The sequence below is a fragment of the Haliotis rubra genome, unplaced genomic scaffold, assembly GCF_003918875.1.
Source record: "Haliotis rubra isolate DU_JTF1 unplaced genomic scaffold, ASM391887v1 Scf871, whole genome shotgun sequence".
Lineage (NCBI taxonomy): Eukaryota > Metazoa > Mollusca > Gastropoda > Lepetellida > Haliotidae > Haliotis > Haliotis rubra.
In genome coordinates, this window is record NW_025767603.1 from 351,999 (window position 1) to 374,838 (window position 22,840).

At 42.1% G+C, this 22,840-nt stretch overlaps 1 protein-coding gene across 1 annotated transcript; it reads left to right on the forward strand.

The window, feature by feature from the left end:
• The first annotated feature begins 116 nt into the window (after positions 1-116).
• Positions 117-22,578, forward strand: LOC124263208 (suppressor of fused homolog). Its single transcript, XM_046697791.1, has 11 exons — positions 117-302; positions 1,354-1,488; positions 2,074-2,210; positions 3,678-3,823; positions 4,430-4,515; positions 12,515-12,662; positions 13,004-13,014; positions 13,127-13,336; positions 15,341-15,479; positions 16,525-16,593; positions 17,968-22,578. The coding sequence occupies exons 1-11, from the start codon at positions 124-126 to the stop codon at positions 18,076-18,078; spliced, it is 1,371 nt and encodes a 456-aa protein (XP_046553747.1). The 5' UTR covers positions 117-123; the 3' UTR covers positions 18,079-22,578.
• The last annotated feature ends 262 nt before the right edge of the window (positions 22,579-22,840 follow it).

Below are 22,840 nucleotides of genomic sequence, written 5' to 3' on the forward strand. Positions count from 1 at the left end.
ATTAAGTCATAAAGACACCAATGCCGTTAGTCATTTGAAAACTAAGAATAATAAGTTGTTATTGTCTTCTAGTACGATGTGCTTCAAGAGTATGCCATAAGGGGAGATAACCACATTTCAACTATGGAAGCAGAAAGTTTTGGAGAGCTTGGAGTGTCGGGTCCCATGGGAGACAGTTCAGAAGAGTCTGACGATCTGGATGAATGTGACAGTTATGGTTATGAGGCTATAGACAGATCTTGCAAAATTATTTATGCAGATCAACCCAATCCTCTACAGTCTACACCAAGGGTGCAAATATGGTAGGTTGCCGACTGAGCTTGTCAAACTGGTTAACCTAGTAACTTCGTACTTTTATTGCGACTTGGTATTTGGCACAGTGATGAATGACAATAAGCTTCAATGGGGACATCCCGACATCTGAACTCTCATAAGAATCTGCTGAGCGAGGAAAATGTAATTTCCATTCAAATCCAAATTGCCCATTGTCGATGGTGGACGAGGTGTAACACTATTTTGGGAGCCTCCGTACACTAAGTTCGTCAACATTTTTCGTGAGTGGGATGGGCTAACCTACTTTGACAACTTAATAACTTACCCCAAGGATCGGAGAGGTATATCACAGAATTGCAATATCATAGAATTGTCCTGACATCATATCTATTTCTTATAACGGTTCTCATTGAGTGGCAAACAGATTCTATAATCACATTTATTTTTATCATGATTTTGCTCTTTTGATGCCACACATTTTGATATACTAAATTCATTCTGGTGTCGACCTCATTGGGGGGTTGATGTATGGAACTTGGTATTGCCAAATTTATTAAGGTACAGATTTTTGTTTAAATATTAAATAAAAGATCTGTCTGAACTGGCTTATATCATGCCTTAATATAGAAATGTAGAAATGATATACTGATGTGACTGTTACAAAGATGGTGTATTTAAAATGTGACAGCATTCTTATTTCTTCACCCAGTGCTCCCAAATTTTATCCAAAATACACCCACATGTATATTTTATTTTGTGTTACAAATGACAAATCAGGCAAAATAAAATGTTTTTCTTTCTTAGTGCGTGTATTGGTCATTTTGGGGATTTCTTACAATAGACAATTGATCAGCCAGAGCTAAAAGTCAGCCGGGGCACTATTCAAGTTAATTTCAATTATAAATTAACTACCAGAGTAAGAAATCTGTTCTTAATTACATTGTATTAACATTACATCGCCTATATGGGGAAATGCTTCCAGATAGGAAATATTTCTTTTGTTTTGTACCATGTGTATAAGTTTTGATATGAGTTTAATGCAATAATAGGTATGGGATACACAGCTTATTATCTTTTCAGGTTAGGTGGACCAGACCCTCTTGACTTTATCCGCATATATTCTAATGAAGGAGATTTGTCCAAGAACATTCCACCCCACTGGCACTTCATCACTTTCGGCTTCAGTGATTTGTATGGCGATGGAAGAGTTCACCGGTAACATAAAACACAATGTTAAACATCATATCATTCACTTTGAACAACCTGATGCAGTTGATTACTTGTCTAGGTTTGTCACTGTCAGCTGCATACTTGTGCTTGTGTGTTTGACTTAAATGCCTGAAAGGGGGCGGTGGGGTAACCTAGTGGTTAAAGTGTTTGCTCCTCACGCCGAAGGCCTGGGTTCGATTCCCCACATGGGTATAATATATGAAGTCCATTTCTGGTGTCCCCCGTTGTGATATAAATTATTGCTGGAACATTGCTAAAAGCGACGTAAAACCATACTCACTCTCTCATAAATGCCTGAGACCCTCATTACTGATATTGTAAAGCATGTATCAGATAAACACAAATCATCTTTTACTGATTTACAGCATGTAGATGACAGACCAGACTAGACACTAAAAAAACTTTGATGTTTTGTTCTAGGTTAACTGAATTTAATTAAGGCTCTGACTTTTAACATGTCTGACTAAGATTTCATCTGCCAGTATGTCTTGTTGGTTGATCATGTCTACAACATTTGATGACTTTCTGAAAGGCATTTTGTATTCATAGAATACTGATGTCATGTTTCAGGCGAGAAGAGCGTGGGGAACCTAGTGGCTTTGGGTTTGAGCTGACACTGCGTGTACAGAGGAAAGTTGAGGATACTGTGCCGCCAGACTGGGCCCCTTCTCTCATCAACAAGCTGGCTCGATATGTCTTCCACACGGGTGAGATACACTGAGAACATCAAACATGAGGTCATATTGTTATCCTCCTGTTTGAGAACTGTCTATCTGCTTTCTGTTTCAGGAGCAGAACTCCAAATCTGTTGAATATTTCTTGTTAATTGCTACAGATCAGTCAAGTGGGGAACTGGTGGATTTTGATGATTTGGGATATTCTGTTTTCATTTTATGTTTGTTTTCATGATATCAATGAAACTGAGGGTTGTTCTTATTTTCTGGAGCAGTTTAATATTTTGCTGGTTGATATTTGCTATACAGATGAGACTACTTGTGAACTGGTTCCTTGTGATGATTTGGGATATAGATGAATACCGAACAGCATTATCTTCTCCTTCACTGAACTAGGTGGTATCTAAAGGCAGTTACCAAAAAAGAGGAGTTTAAGTGGCTAAATTCCATTTGCAAATTGCACCAGACCAGGGTGATATCTCTTGATGATTTTTGTTATGCAATGTACTGGAAAGTACAATATTCTTATCACTATGGCAACTTACTTAAAGTGTTAAAAATTGTTGTTTTACAATTGCTACATTTTTTACCTCAAAGGAGCAAAGAGTTTACACAGAAAAAAAGAACTATCCACAGGTCATTCTTCGCAAATGGCGCACAATAAAATACTGATGTTCAAAAAGTAGGTACTGAATGTACATCCCTGATGCTAAAATCACTATGCATGGGTTTGTTTCTCTAAAGTGCTCTCAGTTTTGCGGTCAAAAGGTGCAGAGATCAATTAGTCCCTGGTGTTGGTGCCATTCTTCAAAAGTCATAACCAAGAACAAGTAGGGCTTCCTCTCTGAGCCTGATATGTAGCAATTCAAATTTATTAATTTAGCGAGGGATGTGTACATGCAGTTAGGTGTTGTCATTGAACAATTCAGTCTTCCAACAAGATATGGTTTTGTTGTAACTAGCACAAGTGGCAAGTGCTCCTGGTGCAGTGTAGGGGCGGTGGGGTAGCCTAATGGTTAAAGCGTTGACTCGTCACGCCGAAGACCCGGGTTCAAATCCCCACATGGGTACAATGTGTGAAGCCCATTTCTGGTGTCCCCCGCCGTGATGTTGCTGGCATATTGCTAAAAGCGGCATAAAACCAAACTCAGTCAGTCAGTCCTGGTGCAGTGTGAAATGCAGGATGGCACATTTGATCTATGAAAGCTCTACAACAGGATTTTGTAGAAAAAAGATAAATATTTACAAAAGCAGAGCGCAACACAAGAATGTGGAGGTTGTCTCTAAATTGAAGGAAATGTTATTGTGCATTTAACTTTGAATGTTTGAGCTGGTCCCCAGCATTAAAACTTTGAACTTTTGAACTGGTCCCTAATAAAGATTTACTGCCACATGCTTGTCACATATATTTTTCGGTATTTGTGTATCTGATGTTTGCTCAGAATGCTCAGACAATCTTTGTGAGGTTACATATATGACCTGGAACTGTTTCTGCTTCAGGGAATGTGTTGCATGTTGGAGACCACGTCCCATGGCACAAGCCCCTGAATGGGGAGAGCTCCTGCAGGATACAGCATATGCTGGTGGCAGAGGACCCTCAGCTGCTCGACCTAGACACACCGTACGGCACCGTCGAGTTCAGACAGGTGCCTGCACAAACATTCCTCATCAACTGCAACTTAGAACTTTCCAACACAGGATGGACAGCTTACCTTTGTAACAATCAAGGGTAGATACCCTTGGTCACTAATCCTACTAATCCACAGCTCACTTCATAGAAAAATATCACTTACATGGTAAAAATAACTATTATGGTAATCACATATGAGTGATTTTACCCAGCATGCAACATGTGAATGTGGACATTATTATCCAGTGATCCATAGCATTACCGTACTTGTTGTAGTAGTTATAAGGATAGACATTACAAATAGTTTGTACTGCTGGATTAGTGAAAAATTAGAGGAACAGACTTCTCTAACATTAATTATTTTCATGCAAATGACAATAGAACATTTTCATGAGTCTCTCAACTTTTGATACAAGCTTCTTCCATATCCAAATTTAAGAAGTATTGTCAGTTCACTTTTGATAATGATGAGTCAGTGTACTAGGTAATGAACCGACTCCCTAGATATGGCTGCAAAATTGCATATCGGTTTACAAAAGCACACACTGTGACACATATAGTTCAGTGTGGTGTTGTAAAGTAGATTTAGCTTGTCCTGAGTACTGTATTCCTGTGTTGCCAGTTGGTTGGTGTCATGGATGAGGAGATCAAGGCAGCACAGAAGTGGAAGGGAGCTGGCATGTTGCAGCTGCTCAAAGACTCACCAGAGTGGGTCTTCTTCACAATTCTTATGTCAATTTGGGAATTAGGCCAGACCAACTTTATTTCTTGTATTTTTTACCTTACCCTTCATTACCCCTTAATGCATTTACTGCTTTCCCTTGACAAGACAAGGCTATGCGATGGAAACATCGAAGAGAAGTTGTTCCAACTAAGCGAGCCGCCATATTGCCATCGCACTGCGCCCACGTGACCTGGAAGAAGCTGACGTCACATATCCTCACATTACTGCTTGTCACCAGCCTGACAGGCCGTGCGATTTTTTCTGGGATTAAATTGCGACTTTACTCATTTGTTGTGTTTCTTTGTCACTTTCTTTTTGATAGTTTCTTCAGAAACGGTTTGTGGTTTTATCTTCTTACCATTTATTTGAAGAGAAGTGTTTTGTGTATTTGCCTTATTATCTGTTTCACGTTTAACTCGTGCGGCTCAGTGTTCCATTAAGCCATGTTGATTCTTTTTCAGAAGAAGTCCTCCTTGGGGTACTTATAAGCATTAAAATGTCCATTTTAAAAGCCTACGACAGTTGTAACTATATTTTAATAAAAAATATTTACAAAACGAAAAACACGTTCTACGTTATGAGACCACCCCTACAGGGCCCCCGCGGGGACCCCTACCGGCAAGAGCAGGTAACTCTAGCTGACAACCTCGCACCTCACTTTTCATGCTGTCGTTTTCCATGTGAGACGTGCGTGTTGTTCATTGGAGTTTTACTACTTCGAGCCTTGGAAATGAGTGCTAAAGAATCAACTAATGTATGTATGGTTCCTTTTTCTCTCGCACGGGCGCTAGATGGAATTGTAGGTTGATTTTTTCATTCATGATTGTTGTAACTTTGTCGGACAGGCTCCATTTTCCAGCCATGTGGCAGGCAAGATGGCGGTCGGTTTGGCTTCCTTCTGTCCTACGGTTGTAACTTTTTGGGTTACATCGCTAGGTCGGTGGGGTTTTTCTTGTACATTTACTATTGTAGGATTGCCTAACGTTTTCACTTTCAGCAATGTAAGGTGAGTTGGGTAAGTTTTTCATATTTTACAAAAATTTGCTGGAGGCGGGGGGAGACTTATGGGCTCAGGACCCACCATCTAAAGTGGGTAAAAGCAAGAAGATTTTTCTTTCTAGCGGGGGTGGGGGTAAGCGGGCCAAGACGGCGGAAAAACCTTCTTCCCCTATCCCCTCCACTTCTACTCAATCTGATTCCGCACCCTTACGTATAACAGATTTAACCTCTATTTTGCAGCAACACATGACCTTGGTTCGCTTGCTTATCTCGGACGCGATGTCCGGTCTCCGTGAGAAGATCGGTTTCCGTTCGGGGGTTAGCGGCGCTCTGGGGACGTCTGTCGGGGGTTCCCCTGCCTCGGGCTTCGACCCAGGGACGGGTTCTACCCCCGGAGGGGTGCTTGCCTTGAGCCTCGGCTCTGGCAACCCCTCTGCTGGCGCGCCTGTGTCTGGCCCGAGCTTCGGCTCCTGTTCAGCGCAGCGTACTAGCGCTGTGGCTACGGGTCTCGTACCGTTGTCCATCAGCTCACAAGCGGGGGTTACCCGAGCGCCGGTGTTACCGGTCGACTCGGTGCCTTCCGTTACTCCGGGGAATCCTGTTTCGGCAGGCTCTTCCCTGGGTCCTTGGTGACCTGGCTCATCCTCGAGCCTAGGGTCGGACGGGCCAGGCGCCTCGGCTCTTATTGCTCCCCTATCCTTGTGCGTGGAGCCGACTTCCGTGCTTTCGGAGGTGACTCTTGACACAGAGTTCGCTTCCGGGGGAGCGGGAGGAGGAAGCCATGGATGAGGACGGGGGGGCATGAGGCGTCAGGGGAAGGTTCCTTCGCGCTTGGTCCGTCCCTGCGGCAAGTGCGGGAACGCATTGCTTCCATTTTGCCGCAGGTGGTCGTGCAGTCGGACGACCCCACCCCGCGGAGTTTTGTCTCCCTGGGGAGGCGTTTGCTCCGTGTCGGGTCGCAGAGGCCCACTTACGCATTTTACCTTCACTTATTAGTGAGGTCATTAACCCTCTCCTCTCAGGTGGCAGGTCACGCTTCGATCTCCCGGAGCTGAACCGGCGCTACTTGATGGGAGAGGGGGCTCTTTATGACCCCCCGGTGGTAGATGAGTGCATTTTTATCCTAGGGGACCTCACGGCTTCCGGACTTTGGTCCGTGAACGAGGCGACCTTGCACATCAATGTGTTAGAATTGAGAGCGGTCCAACTGGTATTCGAACGCTTCATGGAGCAGGTTCGGAACCGTGTGGTTCGTCTAGAAATGGACAATCAAACGGCGATGTCCTATATCCTGAAGCAGGGCGGTACGGTGTCTCCGTCACTCCTCCAGGAGGCGTGGCAGTTTCTACTGTGGTGCGACCGGTTCAACACCGGTTCTCCCGGGAGAGGACAACGTTCATGCGGATGCACTCTCACGTCGTATCCTGGCCCCTCACGAGTGGTTACTCGACCGGGAGATATTCGGGGTTATCTCCCAGTTGTTCGGGTCGTTCGAGGTGGATCTGTTTGCCTCTGGGGTGACGAACCAGACTCCGGTGTTTTGCTCCAGGATCCCGGATCCGGGAGCGATCGCCTCCGATGCCTTCCAGCTCGATTGGACGGACAGGGTTCTGTGGGCTTTCCCACCGATACCTCTGATTCCAAGAGTCCTATCGCAGCTCGCCACCCAACCAGCGCGACTACTTGTGCTTCTTGCACCTCTGTGGTCGTCTCAACGCTGGTTCCCGGTAATACTCAGATCGCTCGTGCTGTCCATTGCTGTGGGTGGCTTGGCCACTGTCAGGAGTCGCCTCTATGCGAGCTGAATTCCTGCACCAGTTGCAGACACAATTCTGGCTTCGCGGAGGGATTCGACTAACTTACAGTATGAGGAAAGATGGGCCTGTTATGCGCGCTGGTGTGGAAACAGAGGGATACTTGATCCCTTTTCCTCGACTGTAGTCGAAGTTTTGGAGTTTTTACAGTCTCGGTTAGAAGCCGGCCTAGCCGCGTCTACTATCCGAGGCTACTCCACGGCTATTTCAGCTTTCCACATTCCTACCGAGGGTGCCCTTTTGGGACAACACCCTCTGGTCCAGCGTTTCTTAGCAGGTGTGGACAGAGTGCGTCCGGTCGTCTGACGGACAAGTCCGCCATTGGATCTGTCCATCGTTTTAGATTGGCTATCTAGTCCTTTCTTCTACGATATGTCGGGGTTGTCGCTTCAACTGTTAAGTTGGAAAGCGGCATTTTTGTTGGCCATTACTTCAGGTAGACGGGTTGGGGACAGAGTACATGTGTTGGATGTACGTAAGACACTTAAAACGTATGTCAAGAGAACAACGTCCATCCGTAAAGAGAAGCAGTTATTCTGTTGTTACGGGGGCAGTAAAGTAGGTCACCCAGCTACCACACAGACCATATCGAGGTTATGAATTCTTTGAAGAAAGTCCCCCTTGGGGTACGGCCACCCGCCTCCCCTCATTCTGTCTGATCCGTTCAGCATGAAAAGTGAGGTGCGAGGTGCGAGGTTGTCGGCTAGAGTTACCTGCTCTTGCCGGTAGGGGTCCCCGCGGGGGCCCTGTAGGGGTGGTCTCATAACGTAGAACGTGTTTTTCGTTTTGTAAATATTTTTTATTAAAATATAGTTACAACTGTCGTAGGCTTTTAAAATGGACATTTTAATGCTTATAAGGTACCCCAAGGAGGACTTTCTTCAAAGAATTCATAACCTCTACAGGTTTGTATAAATTCTGAATACTTGGGTATTTATTTAGTATTTTGTTGCAAGCTTGTCGTTTTTTCCCTTAACCATTTTCCTTTGGTTGGCGGGAAATATTGGTTGTCTATTGATTTTGTGTGTGTTTTCTTACAAACTTTATTATTGTGGGCTTATGCTTATATTGCAGATTTATGCCATGTTGTATTGCTTGCAATGGCAGCAAGCAGGGACCCCCATCCAAGGTGTTTGAACTGTACGCGGCAGTGTTCCCTGACATCCAAGTGTTCACATTGTCTTCGACTTTCCCTCTCAGCTTTCAATAAGTATCTGCGGGTTTCTCGGAAACGACTCACGCAACAGGCATATAGACGTAGGATATCGGCTTCTCAGGACTTTCCCCGGCTACTGTGGAAGTGCAGGGTTCTTCATAGGAGATGTCACCCCCACCGACTACGGCAATGTCTGGTTTGTCTTCCTCAGTGTCTTTTAGGGGATTGTCGACACCTGCCGCTGCGTCGGTGACTCCGTCTGCTATGGCATCGACACTGGTTACTCCGACTCCGTCTACGTTCCCGGCACCCTTGGTGTCGTCTGTGATGTCTACTTCAGCGTCTGTGGCGCCTCCTACTTTACCTGCCGACCAGGGTGCGCCTACGGAGCCTTACATGGATCCAGGGTGGATGCAGTCTTATATACAGTCTATGTTTCAACAGAGGATGGCGCCTTCGGGGATCCCTCCATTTACTCCACAGTTGGCGTTCTCCTCCCTCCCGGGACATGCAGCAGTTGCAGCGCCTCTGGCGACTGGGGCGCCTCTCCCTACGGCCACCCAACGCTACAGTTCATAGGGGGTTTGTTTCAGATACATCCGGATCTTTTATCCGTTCCGAGGGATCGCTGGCTCAAGATTCTGCAGCATCTTTACCCAGTGCTCCATCAATCTCGTACTCTTCGCCAGTGGCAAGTACTTCTGGGGTTACTAACGTCAGCCCAGGATCTGACTACCAGGGGTCGCCTTCAACTGCGCCGATCCAAATTTTTCTTGCCCCCTTCCTCAGGCGCCAAGATCAGTCAATTTCCATGTCTCTCCCATCTCACCTCAAGATGTACCTACAGTGGTGGATGATAGAGTCGAACGTCTTAGGAGGCGTCTCCTTGACCGAGTTAACACCCACTCTATGCCTCTTCGTAGATGTGTCTCTCCAGGGTTGGGGAGCATCCCAAGGGCGAGGTCATCTCAGTGCGGTGGTCCGCCGACCAACGCCAGTGGCATATCAACAATCTGGAATTGGAGGCAGTCATTCTGTCCGTGTCTCATTGGCAGTTGCGTCTTCAGCATGCCGAACTCATCAACTCCAGACCGGACAGTGTAGCACCCACGGAATGGAAGCTTCACCCAGAGGCGTTCGACATAGATTTGTTTGCCACCAGTCAGAACTTTCAGATCCGAACCTACATATCTCCGGTTCCGGATCCACAAGCATGGGCGCTGGACGCTCTCAGCATTCCTTGGGAAAACCTAAGCGTGTACGCTTTTCCACCCCGGTCCTTCTGCCCAGGATTCTGCAAAAGGTCAGGGCGACCCACCATCTCTCTGATTTTGATTGCGCCTTGGTGGCCAACCAAGAGTTGGTTCGTGGATTTAAGAAAGCTTGTCACCCGCGAGCCTCTAAGGCTGCCACAGTGGCCAAACCTGTTGATACACCCACACAGCAGGCTTCCACACCTGGCTCCAGGTCAGTTTCATCTGCACGCCTGGTACATTTGCAAAGGGCTTTTAGTGCCAAGGGTTATTGAGCTAGAGCGGCAAGGGCCATAACCTTGGCACATAGGCCTTCTACTCGAGGTTTATATGATGACAAATGGAGATCCTTTGAGAGTTTTTGCAAGACCAAACACCAGGATCCTGTTACCTCTTCACCTCAATTCTTGGCTGAATTTTTCTGTTTTTACGGAATCATAGACACCTCAAGGGCAGTACTATTATGACATATTTGGTGGCTTTGAACTCTGTATTGGTGGTTCCTGAGGACAGGAGGATGACCAAGATTCCAGAGTTGCAAGCTTTGTTGTGTTCATTCCGTTTAGAGGACCAGAAGGCCAAGTTCAGGCGCCTGGGCGTGGTTTGAGCCACTTCACACCATATCTTTTTACAATCTCACCAAGAAGACTGTATTTCTGCTTGTGTTGGCCACGGCAGCTAGGGTGAGCGAGCTGCATGCTCTTGATGTCACTCGTGTTCATTTTGAACAGACCCCACATGGAGCTGTTCACCTTGGACTGTGCTGGGACTTCATCGCAAAAAATCAACTCCCTGGACAGCCCAACAGGGCTTTCACGATTCCCCCTCTCTCTTCTATTGTGGGATCTGAGGATGAGGCAGAACTTCATTTATGCCTGGTCCGTGCCCTGCGGTGTTTTCTGCGTTGGTCTAAGGCTCATCGTGGTGCAAGGACATGACTTTTCATTCCTGTCTCCATGTCATCTAAGGCGGAAGTTAGTCGTAACACCTTGGCATTATGGTTGCGTGCCATCATTCTTCAGGCTTATGAAGCCGCCAACTTGGACCCTCCTTGGGCAAACAACCCTCATAAGATTACAGCGGTAGCCTCCACGATGGCCCTCCATTGTAATATTCTACTACATCCATCATGGAAGGATGCTTTTGGAAATCCGATATAGTTTTCGCCAGTCACTACTTGAGGGACGTGGCACTGGAAGATGTAGAGGGCGTACACAGTTTTGGTCCCCTGGTGGTGGCACAGCAGGTTACCAATCCCAATCGCCATTAACTCCACGGCAGTCCTGAACGAGCCTTGTGACTCTCTTTGTGTATGTCACCCTAGACGAGCAGGTTACATGATGTTTGCATACGTCGGAAGGTCAGTTTCAGATTGTAGCGTTTGCTCCTCTTTTACTGCCATCCTACCTGGACGCCTTCCATTCCTCACACTCTCATTTATCCTGGCAGGGATGGTCTTTGGGATTCATCTACCACAACTACTGCCAGATTATCTCCTGTGGTGTGAGAGGTTTCTTTTTATCATGAGTATCCCATCTTAAGGTTTGGCCGCCTCCTTTCCGTCGGATACAGATGCATTAAGGAGTAATGCAGGATAAGGTAAAAAGGTAAAAAATCTAGTAAAATCTAGATATTTTTTATATTTGTATGCTTATCCTGCATTACTCAGTCTTGTAGCCCGCTGCCTCCCCACGATGTTTTTCTTCAGATGTTTCGATCCAGCAGTAATGTGAGGATGTGTGACGTCAGCTTCTTCCAGGTCACGTGGGCGCAGTGCAATGGCAATATGCCGGCTCGCTTAGTTGGAACAACTTCTCTTCGATGTTTCCATTGCACAGCTTCGTCTTGTCAAGGGAAAGCAGTAAATGCATTAAGGAGTAATGCAGGATAAGTATACAAATATAAAAAATATCTAGATTTTACTAGTTCACGGAAAACCTAAAGGCAGGAGGGAAACAAAATAAAAATAAAATGACCTGTCAAAGTAATATTCCTTCTAAGTACTAAAAGTCTTTTACTTTTTGGAATTTATGAAGTGTATATGGGGCAAAAAAAAACAATCTAAAAGGAGTTATCTTGTAAGTTTACAATTTTGGCCAATAAAAACATTAGGATTTTATTATTTGAGTGTGGAAAATTAATTTATATTTGTTTTCTTATTCTTTAAAAAATACGACCGCTGGATCCGTAAAACAAGAAAAAAAATTGGTCATTCCTCACCTCATTTTAATTGGTCATTCTAAGGTTTTAAGTCAGATTGACCCCTTTGATTTCAACAGCTGATTTGCCAACAGCATTGTGGAAATTAACATTAAAGAAAACTATTTATCAATCATTGTTGGTGGGCATTTTGAAATAATGATATTTATTACCTAAGAGGGCGAAAATATAGGGGTTAATATTTTTCATATGATGCCCTAGGGCAAAATTTCACTTTGTCATGGTGACGTGACGTCATGAACAATGCTATGACGTCACATTTCTTCTATGACAGTGGACTCAACATGCAGCGACAACGGGTAGCCAGCCTATGTTTGAAAGAAGATTTGGGTGTATTTTCCTCAATTTGACATCTTGGGTAATAAATAGAACATTATATTCGTGCTCATATCATGTGCCTAAATATTGATATATATCCCTTGCTCTCGCTCGGGAAATACCAACATTTAGGCACTCATATTATGAACATAGGATGACATGGGCACTCATATAATATCCTCTATGTACATATCCATTACATCTCATAATAACCAATTTTCAGTGTTGGCCCATTCTTCGTAACTGACATGTCACGTAAGGAGTCCCTGTTTGAGAAGAATCCCAGTTTACAGGCGATGGTGATGGATGGGATAGAGAAAGATGGGTCTAATATGGGCCATGTCACCCGCCGTATTCACATGGAGGCTGTTGTAAGTACAAATCCACACATCACTGGTTTCATTCTATGACAATTAATACCCAGGCCCATTCAATGGCTTTGTTTTGAAGCATGTTTGAATAACGCACTTGAAATAGACATCCTATCAGCTGAAATCCATATGTGAGAGGAAACATTTGCAAAGTAAGTAGTAAGAAGGATGGAGATGGTTGCATTGTTCTCCAGATGAAAGTGGTGGCTAACTGGATCAGATACTGGATAACTAATGTTGTGTACACATAGGAGGGAACTGTTTGAAGCAAATACAGACACAACATGAAGGGTCCCCACGTATTCATTGTTATAAAAATTACATATGGTACATGTATGTAGAGAGTTTTTAGGTAAGATGTAAGCTATGATCTCAACAGTTCCTTCTTAAGAGGGTGGTGTAACTTCAAGGGCCATTTTGTCAGTTTAAGTCTTGATTTGACATGAGTTGTTTTTCTTGGTCAGAAAAGGAGAGTCGCGTGATGTCACACCTAAGAGACGTATCAAGATGAAGGAGACAGGAGCCACACCTGCAGATAACAACAATGACAATAAGGAGAACATAGTCCGGGATGAGGACTCAGACCAGGAGGACGACCAGCATGTGGAGCCAATCCAGGATGTCCAGTTGTGTTTTGATGCAGAGGCTGCTGAGCTGCTGCCTATGGTGGTCAAGTGTGTACCCATCACAGATAGTGTCTTCATTGATAGTGTCATCACAGATCGTGTCTCCACAGATAGTGTCTTCATTGATAGTGTCTTAATTTAGCTGTTGTCTACCCATAACAGATAGTGTCTCCACAGATAGTATCATCACAGATAAAGTCATCACAGATGCCCTCACAGATAGTGTCTCCACAGATAGTATCTTAACAGATAGTATCATCACAGATAAAGTCATCACAGATGCCCTCACAGATAGTGTCTCCACAGATAGTATCTTAACAGATAGTATCATCACAGATAAAGTCATCACAGATGCCCTCACAGATAGTGTCTCCACAGATAGTGTCTTAACAGATAGTATCATCACAGATAAAGTCATCACAGATGCCCTCACAGATAGTGTCTCCACAGATAGTATCTTAACAGATAGTATCATCACAGATAAAGTCATCACAGATGCCCTCACAGATAGTGTCTCACAGATAGTATCTTAACAGATAGTATCATCACAGATAAAGTCATCACAGATGCCCTCACAGATAGTGTCTCCACAGATAGTATCTTAACAGATAGTATCATCACAGATAAAGTCATCACAGATGCCCTCACAGATAGTGTCTCCACAGATAGTATCTTAACAGATAGTATCATCACAGATAAAGTCATCACAGATGCCCTCACAGATAGTGTCTCCACAGATAGTGTCTTAACAGATAGTATCATCACAGATAAAGTCATCACAGATGCCCTCACAGATAGTGTTTCTACAGATAGTGTCTTAACAGATAGTATCATCACAGATAAAGTCATCACAGATGCCCTCACAGATAGTGTTTCTACAGATAGTGTCTTCACAGATAGTATCATCACAGATAGTGTCTCCATGTAACTGGCCTCTACCAATCACAGACTCTATATATATATCTAAATCTGTATATATATAATTATACATTTGAAGTGATTCTAAATTATATTTATATTCCCAACAATACCTGTTCACCATGACTCAGAAGCTATGCTTACCAGTGACCACTCTCCATTGTCTATAAGTAAGCTGGGGTAATGAAACAATGATGTTATGTAATTGTAGCTTGGGCTTTTGACTTTCTCAAGCAAGTTAAAACACAAAGTAATCAGTGCCCAGGTCGGGAGCAAAATGAGAGGTTTAACCATGTCGGCTAGTTAAACTGACTTTCTGAATGTGCCATGTCGGCATAGAGGGGATTTCATTTGATGGATTTATGTGTTTTTATTCTGAGGAATGTGATGGAACAGGAACAATTGTTTATCCAAAGTAAGACTTTTAACCATATCAAATGATACTTGTTTTGCACATTTGTACATATATATAGTCTGCCAGTATTAAAGTTAGTTTCAATTGTTGTGTGATCTCTCCCCTCGTAACAATAGTGTCATCACAGATAGTGTCTTAATGTGACTGTTTTCTACCCATCACAGATTGTGTCTTCACAGATAGTGTCATCACAGAGTGTCTTCACAGATAGTGTCATCACAGATAGTGTCTTCATGTATAGTGTCTTCACAGATAGTGTCTTCACAGATAGTGTCTTCACAGATAGTGTCTTCATGTATAGTGTCTTCACAGATAGTGTCATCACAGATAGTGTCTTCATGTATAGTGTCTTCACAGATAGTGTCATCACAGATAGTGTCTTCACAGATAGTGTCTTCTCAGATAGTGTCATCACAGATAGTGTCTTCACAGATAGTGTCATCACAGATAGTGTCTTTATGTATAGTGTCTCCACAGATAGTGTCTTCATTGATAGTGTCTTAATTTAGCTGTTGTCTACCCATAACAGATAGTGTCTCCACAGATAGTATCATCACAGATGAAGTCATCACAGATGCCCTCACAGATAGTGTTTCTACAGATAGTGTCTTCACAGATAGTATCATCACAGATAGTGTCTTCATGTCATTGTAGTTAAAAGTATTGATAGAAACATGTTGATAATATATTGGAATTAATTAATTTTTCTTTTGTTTTAGAGCTAGATTAAAGAAGGGAAGATTTTTCATCTTCCGCAGTGCAGACAATCATGCGGTCCACCTGGTCCCATCCACACATGATGAGAGTGTGTTGGTTAATGATGTCCAGCCCATGAAGGCTGTAGGCACGGATTTACAGGTGTGAAGCATTAAGCCAACCTTCAGACTCTTGTGAATACTTAAGGCTTAACTTGTGAATATCTACGTTAAAATTGCTCTCTACTAACCTATGCTTGTTGTCACAGGTAACTAACATATGGATGGTCAGACTTGCTGACTTAGTTATTGCATCCTATTTGCATTGATCAATGCTTATGATGTCAATCACTGGATTGTCTGATCCAGGTTGATATTTTACAGACTGCCATCACATAGCTGATATATTCGATTATTGGTGTTAAACCATGTTTAAAACTTATGGCTTATGTTTCTCCCTAACTGAAAGTGGTGTTGCAGGTAAGACACATATCATATTTGCTGTATAAGTACCAGAGTCTAAAGCAGTCTGTATGTAACCTATATTTATATGCACCCTTACTAAGACTGCAAATATACAACATAATCGGAAAGACTTCTGCCCGTATCCCCATTAAATTTCATTCTAGTCAAATAATATCACCTGAGTATATAATTCCTCATCTGATAAGGATGGGTTTTAACATGTTTCTTTAATTATACCTGAACATACTGAAAGATATATCCAATTTCTAAAAGTGCTACTCAAAGAATTGTTTGCTCATTGTTAAAATTTAGGTGGGATACGGGCGGAAGTCTTACCACATAGTCTGTGTTTTGTAGAGAACACTAGCGTAGTCTGGTAAATCATTGCCTAGCTATCACTATTTTGTTTCATCTATGTTTGGCCACTTTATTAAACAATTCTTTCTCAATTCTTTTTGGAGTGCTTATTGCAACACAACGGTAAAGGTCCATACTCTAACTTATCTCGACTGTTAGGAAACACGGGGATACTTGCAATCAGAATCAGAAGTCTAATTGAAATTCATTAGCACCCTAAGGTTTATGTCAATAGTGATTGAATCATATTTTTCATCTCACTTACATCCAGTCAGTTAAAAGAATATGACATTACATAATGTGAAATAGATTTACAATCAGAGCATATGAAAGGTTTTGAAAACATTTTTTTACATTGTCATATGGTTAAATATGATTTGTTTTAGATCTTTTGCACCCAAGCCCTTATCGAAGAAATGTCGGAAGCTTTGGACGAACTCCAAACTGTGGATGAGGTGAGACTATGTCAGATTTTGTTAATGTATCATGCTGACGTGATTCTTAAGCATATAAATATAGACAAATCCTACTTATACTGGCTATGAGATGCAGCTTAATGGATCAGATAGGCAGACTCGATTAATTAGTATCATTATACCCTTCAGACATATGTCACTGTCATTCACATTGTACATACTTCTCCATAAAAACCATCGTCACCCAGCTAACCATAAATTATGAACGGTCCCTAAGTGTTCCTTAATCATGCCAAAAAACCTAGGTTTGAACCCCCACATGAGTACAAGGTATAGAGAATACTACACGAGGTCTCATTACATACGAATTATACGAAACGAGTGTCCTTCCTATGGTATCTGACCGAGCGAAAGCGAGGTCAGATAACATAGGAATCACAGTTTCGTATAATTCGTATGTAATGAGACCGACAGTGGTATTTTATTTATTACCCGATCTTACATGCATTAAATTGACAAAATAACGTAGTTTTGTTAATATTTTGGTTTCAAACCGAAACCGGTTTCATAAAGAGGTTGCGGAAGAGTTTTGTACTGTAGTACAATATTTGCATGACGCCACTGTAATGACGTCACTGCCTTGGTAAACGACGTCACGATGCATGTCAGTTGTCTTCGCCCTCGTACAGCCTCCTACAGTAAACTACTCCGTAGCACCCGTTTCTTGGTTTGCAGTTGCTTCATTCGGCTAACATCACTGGTGGAAACATTGCGTTTACGTTTTTCGACGGTCATAATGTCTCAGTTCGACTCACAATAAAACAGAGACACGGCAACGTTCGCGATGTTTACATTCCCAAAATGCATTTAGTTGTAGAATGAATGGATCCACATGTTTGTTATGAATGAAAAAGTAGTTCCGTCACAACATGACCTAACTGAGAGGTCATCGGTTATCCAATCAAATCGTTAGAATCTCAGGTCAAGTCGTTACGACACAGGTCAACGCGATACGACACACGTGTGACGTACGAGATTAGTATGCAACTCCCATACGTTGACCACGTGGGTAATAAGTTGGGATACTCTCTGGTGTTCCATGCTGAGGTACTGCTAGAATATTGCTTATGTCAAACCATACTTACTCACTCACACTATGCAGAACTCATTTCAAAGAGGGGGCGGTGGGGTAGCCTAGTGGTTAAAGCGTTGGCTCGTCATGCTGAAGACCCGGGTTTGAATCCCCACATGGGTACAATATGAGAAACCCATTTCTGGTGTCCCCCGCCGTGATATTGCTGGAATATTGCTAAAAGCGGCGTAAAACCATACTCACTCACTCATTTCAAAGAGATCGACTTAACCAAGTTTTACTTGTATTGAAACTAATGACAATTTCATGGTTTGTTTCAGGACATATCCAGATATCCAAAGATATTTAAGTTTTCCAGTCCTTCAGTGCAGGTGGCTGTGTACCCTAGGGGTCAACTGTCCATGCCAAGGAAGGACAGTCCATCAAAGTAACTCTTGTCAGAACACCCATTCTGCGTACAGCAGCTCCAGTTAAATGGCAGCAGTGTGTGGAGGCCTAGTAGAGGAAGTGATTGCTAATCTTGCTGAGAGTACAGGTTTGATACTGCACATGGGTATTATTCATTATGGCCCATTTCCTGACACATTAACAGTACTGGTAAAAACAGCATAAAACCTTGCTTCACCTGATGAAGGCCTGATTGTCCAACATCCATCTTTTCTCTCCACAGAGACCTCTGAACCAATGAAGCTGAAACTTCGCTATTTGTTTCCGACAGTGAAGAATTTGTTCAAGAAGTTTTTAATATGTTCACCACAACAGACATAAAGAATCATCAGGCTATGTCTGTGGTCATTACTTTGCTGTTTTCAGACATATTTGTTTAGTTTGTTGTTGAATTTGACTCACGTTCTGTTAATATATATATCAATGCATGGTTTTCCCTGTTCATGGATAGTGTTTACAAGATGTCAGTAATATAGTCTCTGCGACTGGTGGAAGACTGTTTTGCATATTATTGAATGTTTTTAAAGGTTCATATATAAATCAAGTAATTATTATTGGTCAGTTCACTACCTGTCAGTAACATATTAATTATTTCTGTGATATGTTTTGAACAAAATATATCGGACCTCATGTGTTGCTTAAGTTCAAAAATAATAAGTATTTCTGGGTTAATGTTTTGTGATGTGAAATAATACTTACCATTTGGAACCAACTGATTAATGATAATGTGTCAACTGAGACATCTGAAGTGTTTTCCTACCAGTGCTGTGGAAGTGACACATGTAATAATCACAGTATGTACAGAGGAGCACCAAGAATCTGTAGTTCAGGCAGCATCAACAGTTTTAACATGGAAGATACTTAACCAAATATGTGTATGGTTCTATTTGAGATTTTCAGATGTAGTCCATCTTGTAATGTGCAATGTTTTATTCATACATTCCATTTAATGTTTGGCGTGTGTCATCACGCTGGGATGTTGGACTCAGACCAAGGGTCTTGTGGTGGATTGTGAAATCTCTTTGTCCATAATATCAACAAGGACAACTGCATGGTAGATTTTAGATTTGCCTATGAAAATAATTGCTGTTGATAATTAGGGTCTGTACACTAAACAGACAGAATATTGTGTTTAATATTGTTACAATATGTAAGTGTAGACATTGGGTATATGGTTGCAGGTCTGAGAATATGTCACAAACGTCTTACCACAGACCTCTACATAAACTGTGGAACCATGGTGATAAGACACAGGCATTTCAGTGGACATATCCTTGGTTCAGTCCTGTCCTGTTTATAGACATTTCAACTGGTCATTGCTCAGGAAGCTGTATTTCCATCAGAGCTTGAATGTATGAAAATATTTTAGTCATAATTGTACAGGGTTTAAATTGTTATACCTTTGTTTGATCTCCTCCTTCCTCAATATTTTGCAATGGCCATTCCCATGCTGCCAGCGTGCTGTGACTGCCCTTTGTGCTACACTATGCAAACTGTGCTGTGATATCATCCGTTAATAACAGGGTATTTAGGCTTTCATTGTTTATAGATATGTGAATATTTATCTTTGTTTGTTTGTATTTGCATCTGATCTCATAAGTCTTGTGTCCTGCTTGTGCCTTGCCATATCCTTGTCTTGTTTAGTTGTCATTAAAGCACTGCTGATAGATGAGAGGTTGTCATCTAGGCGGCATGTGGTCCAGTGTACAACTTACAGGTCACAAAGCGGGTGAAGTTGTTCACAGAGAGTTGTTGGCAGCTTGACTCCTGAGAGTTTCTTTGGCTTCAGTCCGGCTCAACACTGAAGTGGTGTCTCCTCAGGCAAGTAATTTCAAATTACTGTCCGTTTGATTTCATTTGAGACGGATGAATTGCTCACTAACACAAAATCTAATAATTGCAACAAAACCAAATTTTGCACAGTCACATGAAATCGACAGACCAACTCTGATTATTTGTCTCAAAAGTTAAAACACCCGAATAAAAAAGTTGTCTAACAAATGACCATTATTTTGTTGTCATTTTTCGCTATATTTTACGAGGGGGTACCATTTGCAGGTATAACAGCCAGGTGTGTGTGTTGCATGTGTGAAATTGAAATTTCACTACACATGCTTGTTGATTACCTGGCTGTTCTACCAGCAAGTGGTTACCCCTCGTAAAAAATAGACAACAAAGTAATAATTGTTTGTTAAACAATTTTTTTGTTCGGGTGTCCAAAATTATGGGACAAATCATCAGAGTTGGTCTGTCGATTTCATGTGACTGCAAAATGTGGTTTTGATGCAATTATTAGATTTTGTGCTAGTGAGCAATTCATCGGCCTCAAATGAAATCAAACGGACTGTAGCCTGATCACCCAACACTGAATGGGCCCCCAGAGATGGTCATGTGACTGAAACTTAATGCACCTCACAGGCATCTTGGGCTGTATACTCCCCAGGGTGATGCACACTGATTGTTGATATTTATTACACACAGAGACACACAGGCATGCACACAGGCACAGACAGACAGACAAACAGAGAAACACACAGAGACATGCACTAATACACATACACAGACAGAAATGCACACACTCAGACCCACACACTCCCACAGGCACGCACGCATGCACACACACACACACACACACACACATTCATTTTTTGGTAGATGTGCAGTGGACAGGTGGTTTTAGTGGAGAGTATGTGTCCTAACAATATCAGACATAAGGTTTTGTGGTGTAGCATACTAGTACTAGTCAACTCTTCTCATTGATTTACCTATCTGTGTTTTAATATCAACATGCCACCCCATATGTGTCCATATTTAGCTTTAGGCTGTATGGGAGAGAGTGTACTAGGGCTTGTTTGCTGCTTTGTGACAAATTGTTGGAACCTTTATAATCTTTGTTGGAACCTTTGTAAGATTAGTGATTGGTAATGTAATAATGCATATGAACATGCTCTCATGATCAAAAGGTGAGATATGCACAAAACTCCTTTATAGAACTAGAGATCTGACACTATGCTCTTCTTATGCATGATACCAGTCCGTAATATTTAACCAGCCAAAGGTCTTTTGGATTTACATATAATTTATAGAAGAATGGCACTCTGCTTCTGAGACAGTTGGCTGCTTGCTACATTCCTTATACAAATATGCCTTATGCCTTAGAGGAATGGGTGGTTGGACCAAATACAATAATACCAAATGTCTTGTCATGATCATATCAACATATGGGGTTGTGTCATAATTTTACACCTCATGCCGAACTTCAGGGTATGTGTTTATAATCTCATACCTCATGCCTAACTTCAGGGTATGTGTTTATAATCTCATACCTCATGCCTAACTTCAGGGTATGTGTTTATAATCTCATACCTCATGCCTAACTTCAGGGTATGTGTTTATAATCTCATACCTCATGCCTAACTTCAGGGTATGTGTTTATAATATTACACCTCATGTGTGTGTGTTATATTCATACATCTCATACATGATGTCTGGGTACATGTCATAATGATATACCTCATACCTAGCTTTACATCCTGCCCAGTACCTGGGTTTGGGTCACAATCTTTAACACTACTTTGCTCCAAGTATGATATCTTGTTGTAATTACAAACTAAAAGGTTACTGATGGCCATTCAAACCTATAACATAGTAACATTGTTTTCCCTTTTATTTATTTCCTATCACTGTCTTTTCTTGTTAGTTTTGGATAGGGACATTAAATATGTTTTCTCTCGACTATCATATTGCTATTCTTGATTGCTCAACATTCTGCTGAACCCCTGTGTGAACAATGGGCTTCCCTTAAAGATGAAAAAGGTTATCACTATTATGTCTCTTGCATTGTTCCAACTGACTGGTGTACAGAGTAGCGTGTTATTTGCTATGCCAGAATCTGCTGGTCAAATCGTAGATAACCTCTTTGTTGATAGTTAGTTGGCCAGCACCATATGCATATTCATGGGTTTCAACAAGTTGTAAACCCCCATGACTTGTATGACTCTCTCCAGCTAACCATATTAATTACAATGTCATCTATATTCAGCATAACAGCAGCAGTTACATCAGTACCTCAGGAATATATTTTGAGGCTGATACTTGGTCACATGCAGCAACAATTCCCAATCTGAATTAAAAATGTCCTATATTCTTATAAAAAGGAACATTAAAAACATTTGGAATCCTAGATATATCCCTGTACTCAGTAAAGTATTTTTTCTATGATCCAATGTCGGTATGCTTCCATCCATATTATATTTGTTCATGGTTCTGCTGTGATGCATTACCATTGCTTGTTAATGAATTGGCAGCTTGTTAAGCTTGTTTTATAACTCATATGTTGTCATGGTGTTTGAGTTTTTCTCATGTTATTTGGACATAATGAATGTTAATTATGCGAATGCAAACATAATACATAATCCTATTTTCTAATTGTATTTTAAGAGTTTATATGACATTCAAGGAAATAAACCTATTGTTTGACATTACATGTGTTTCTTAATGGAAAGAGCCACATGTCTCTTGCTTCATGGGGCCTGGCTGCTACAGTCAGATTGACCTATCATTTCCACAGGTAGGGTTTGTTTGTTGTTTAACGCCACACTCAGCACTAGTCCAGCTACATGATGTAACCTGTAGATAAATGAGTCTTGACCAGACAAACTGGTGATTGATATCAGCAGCAATGACCCAATGATCCGGGAAGTGGCCTCATATGAAGAGTTCAGGCTGGTGGGGACCAACTCAAAG

Coding starts and splice junctions, on each gene's coding strand:
- LOC124263208 (XM_046697791.1), top strand. CDS start 124: ATGGAAGCAGAAAGTTTTGGAGAGCTTGGAGTGTCGGGTCCCATGGGA. Junction 2,211..3,677: donor TCGATATGTCTTCCACACGG/GTGAGATACACT, acceptor TTTCTGCTTCAG/GGAATGTGTTGCATGTTGGA. Junction 16,594..17,967: donor AACTCCAAACTGTGGATGAG/GTGAGACTATGT, acceptor GGTTTGTTTCAG/GACATATCCAGATATCCAAA.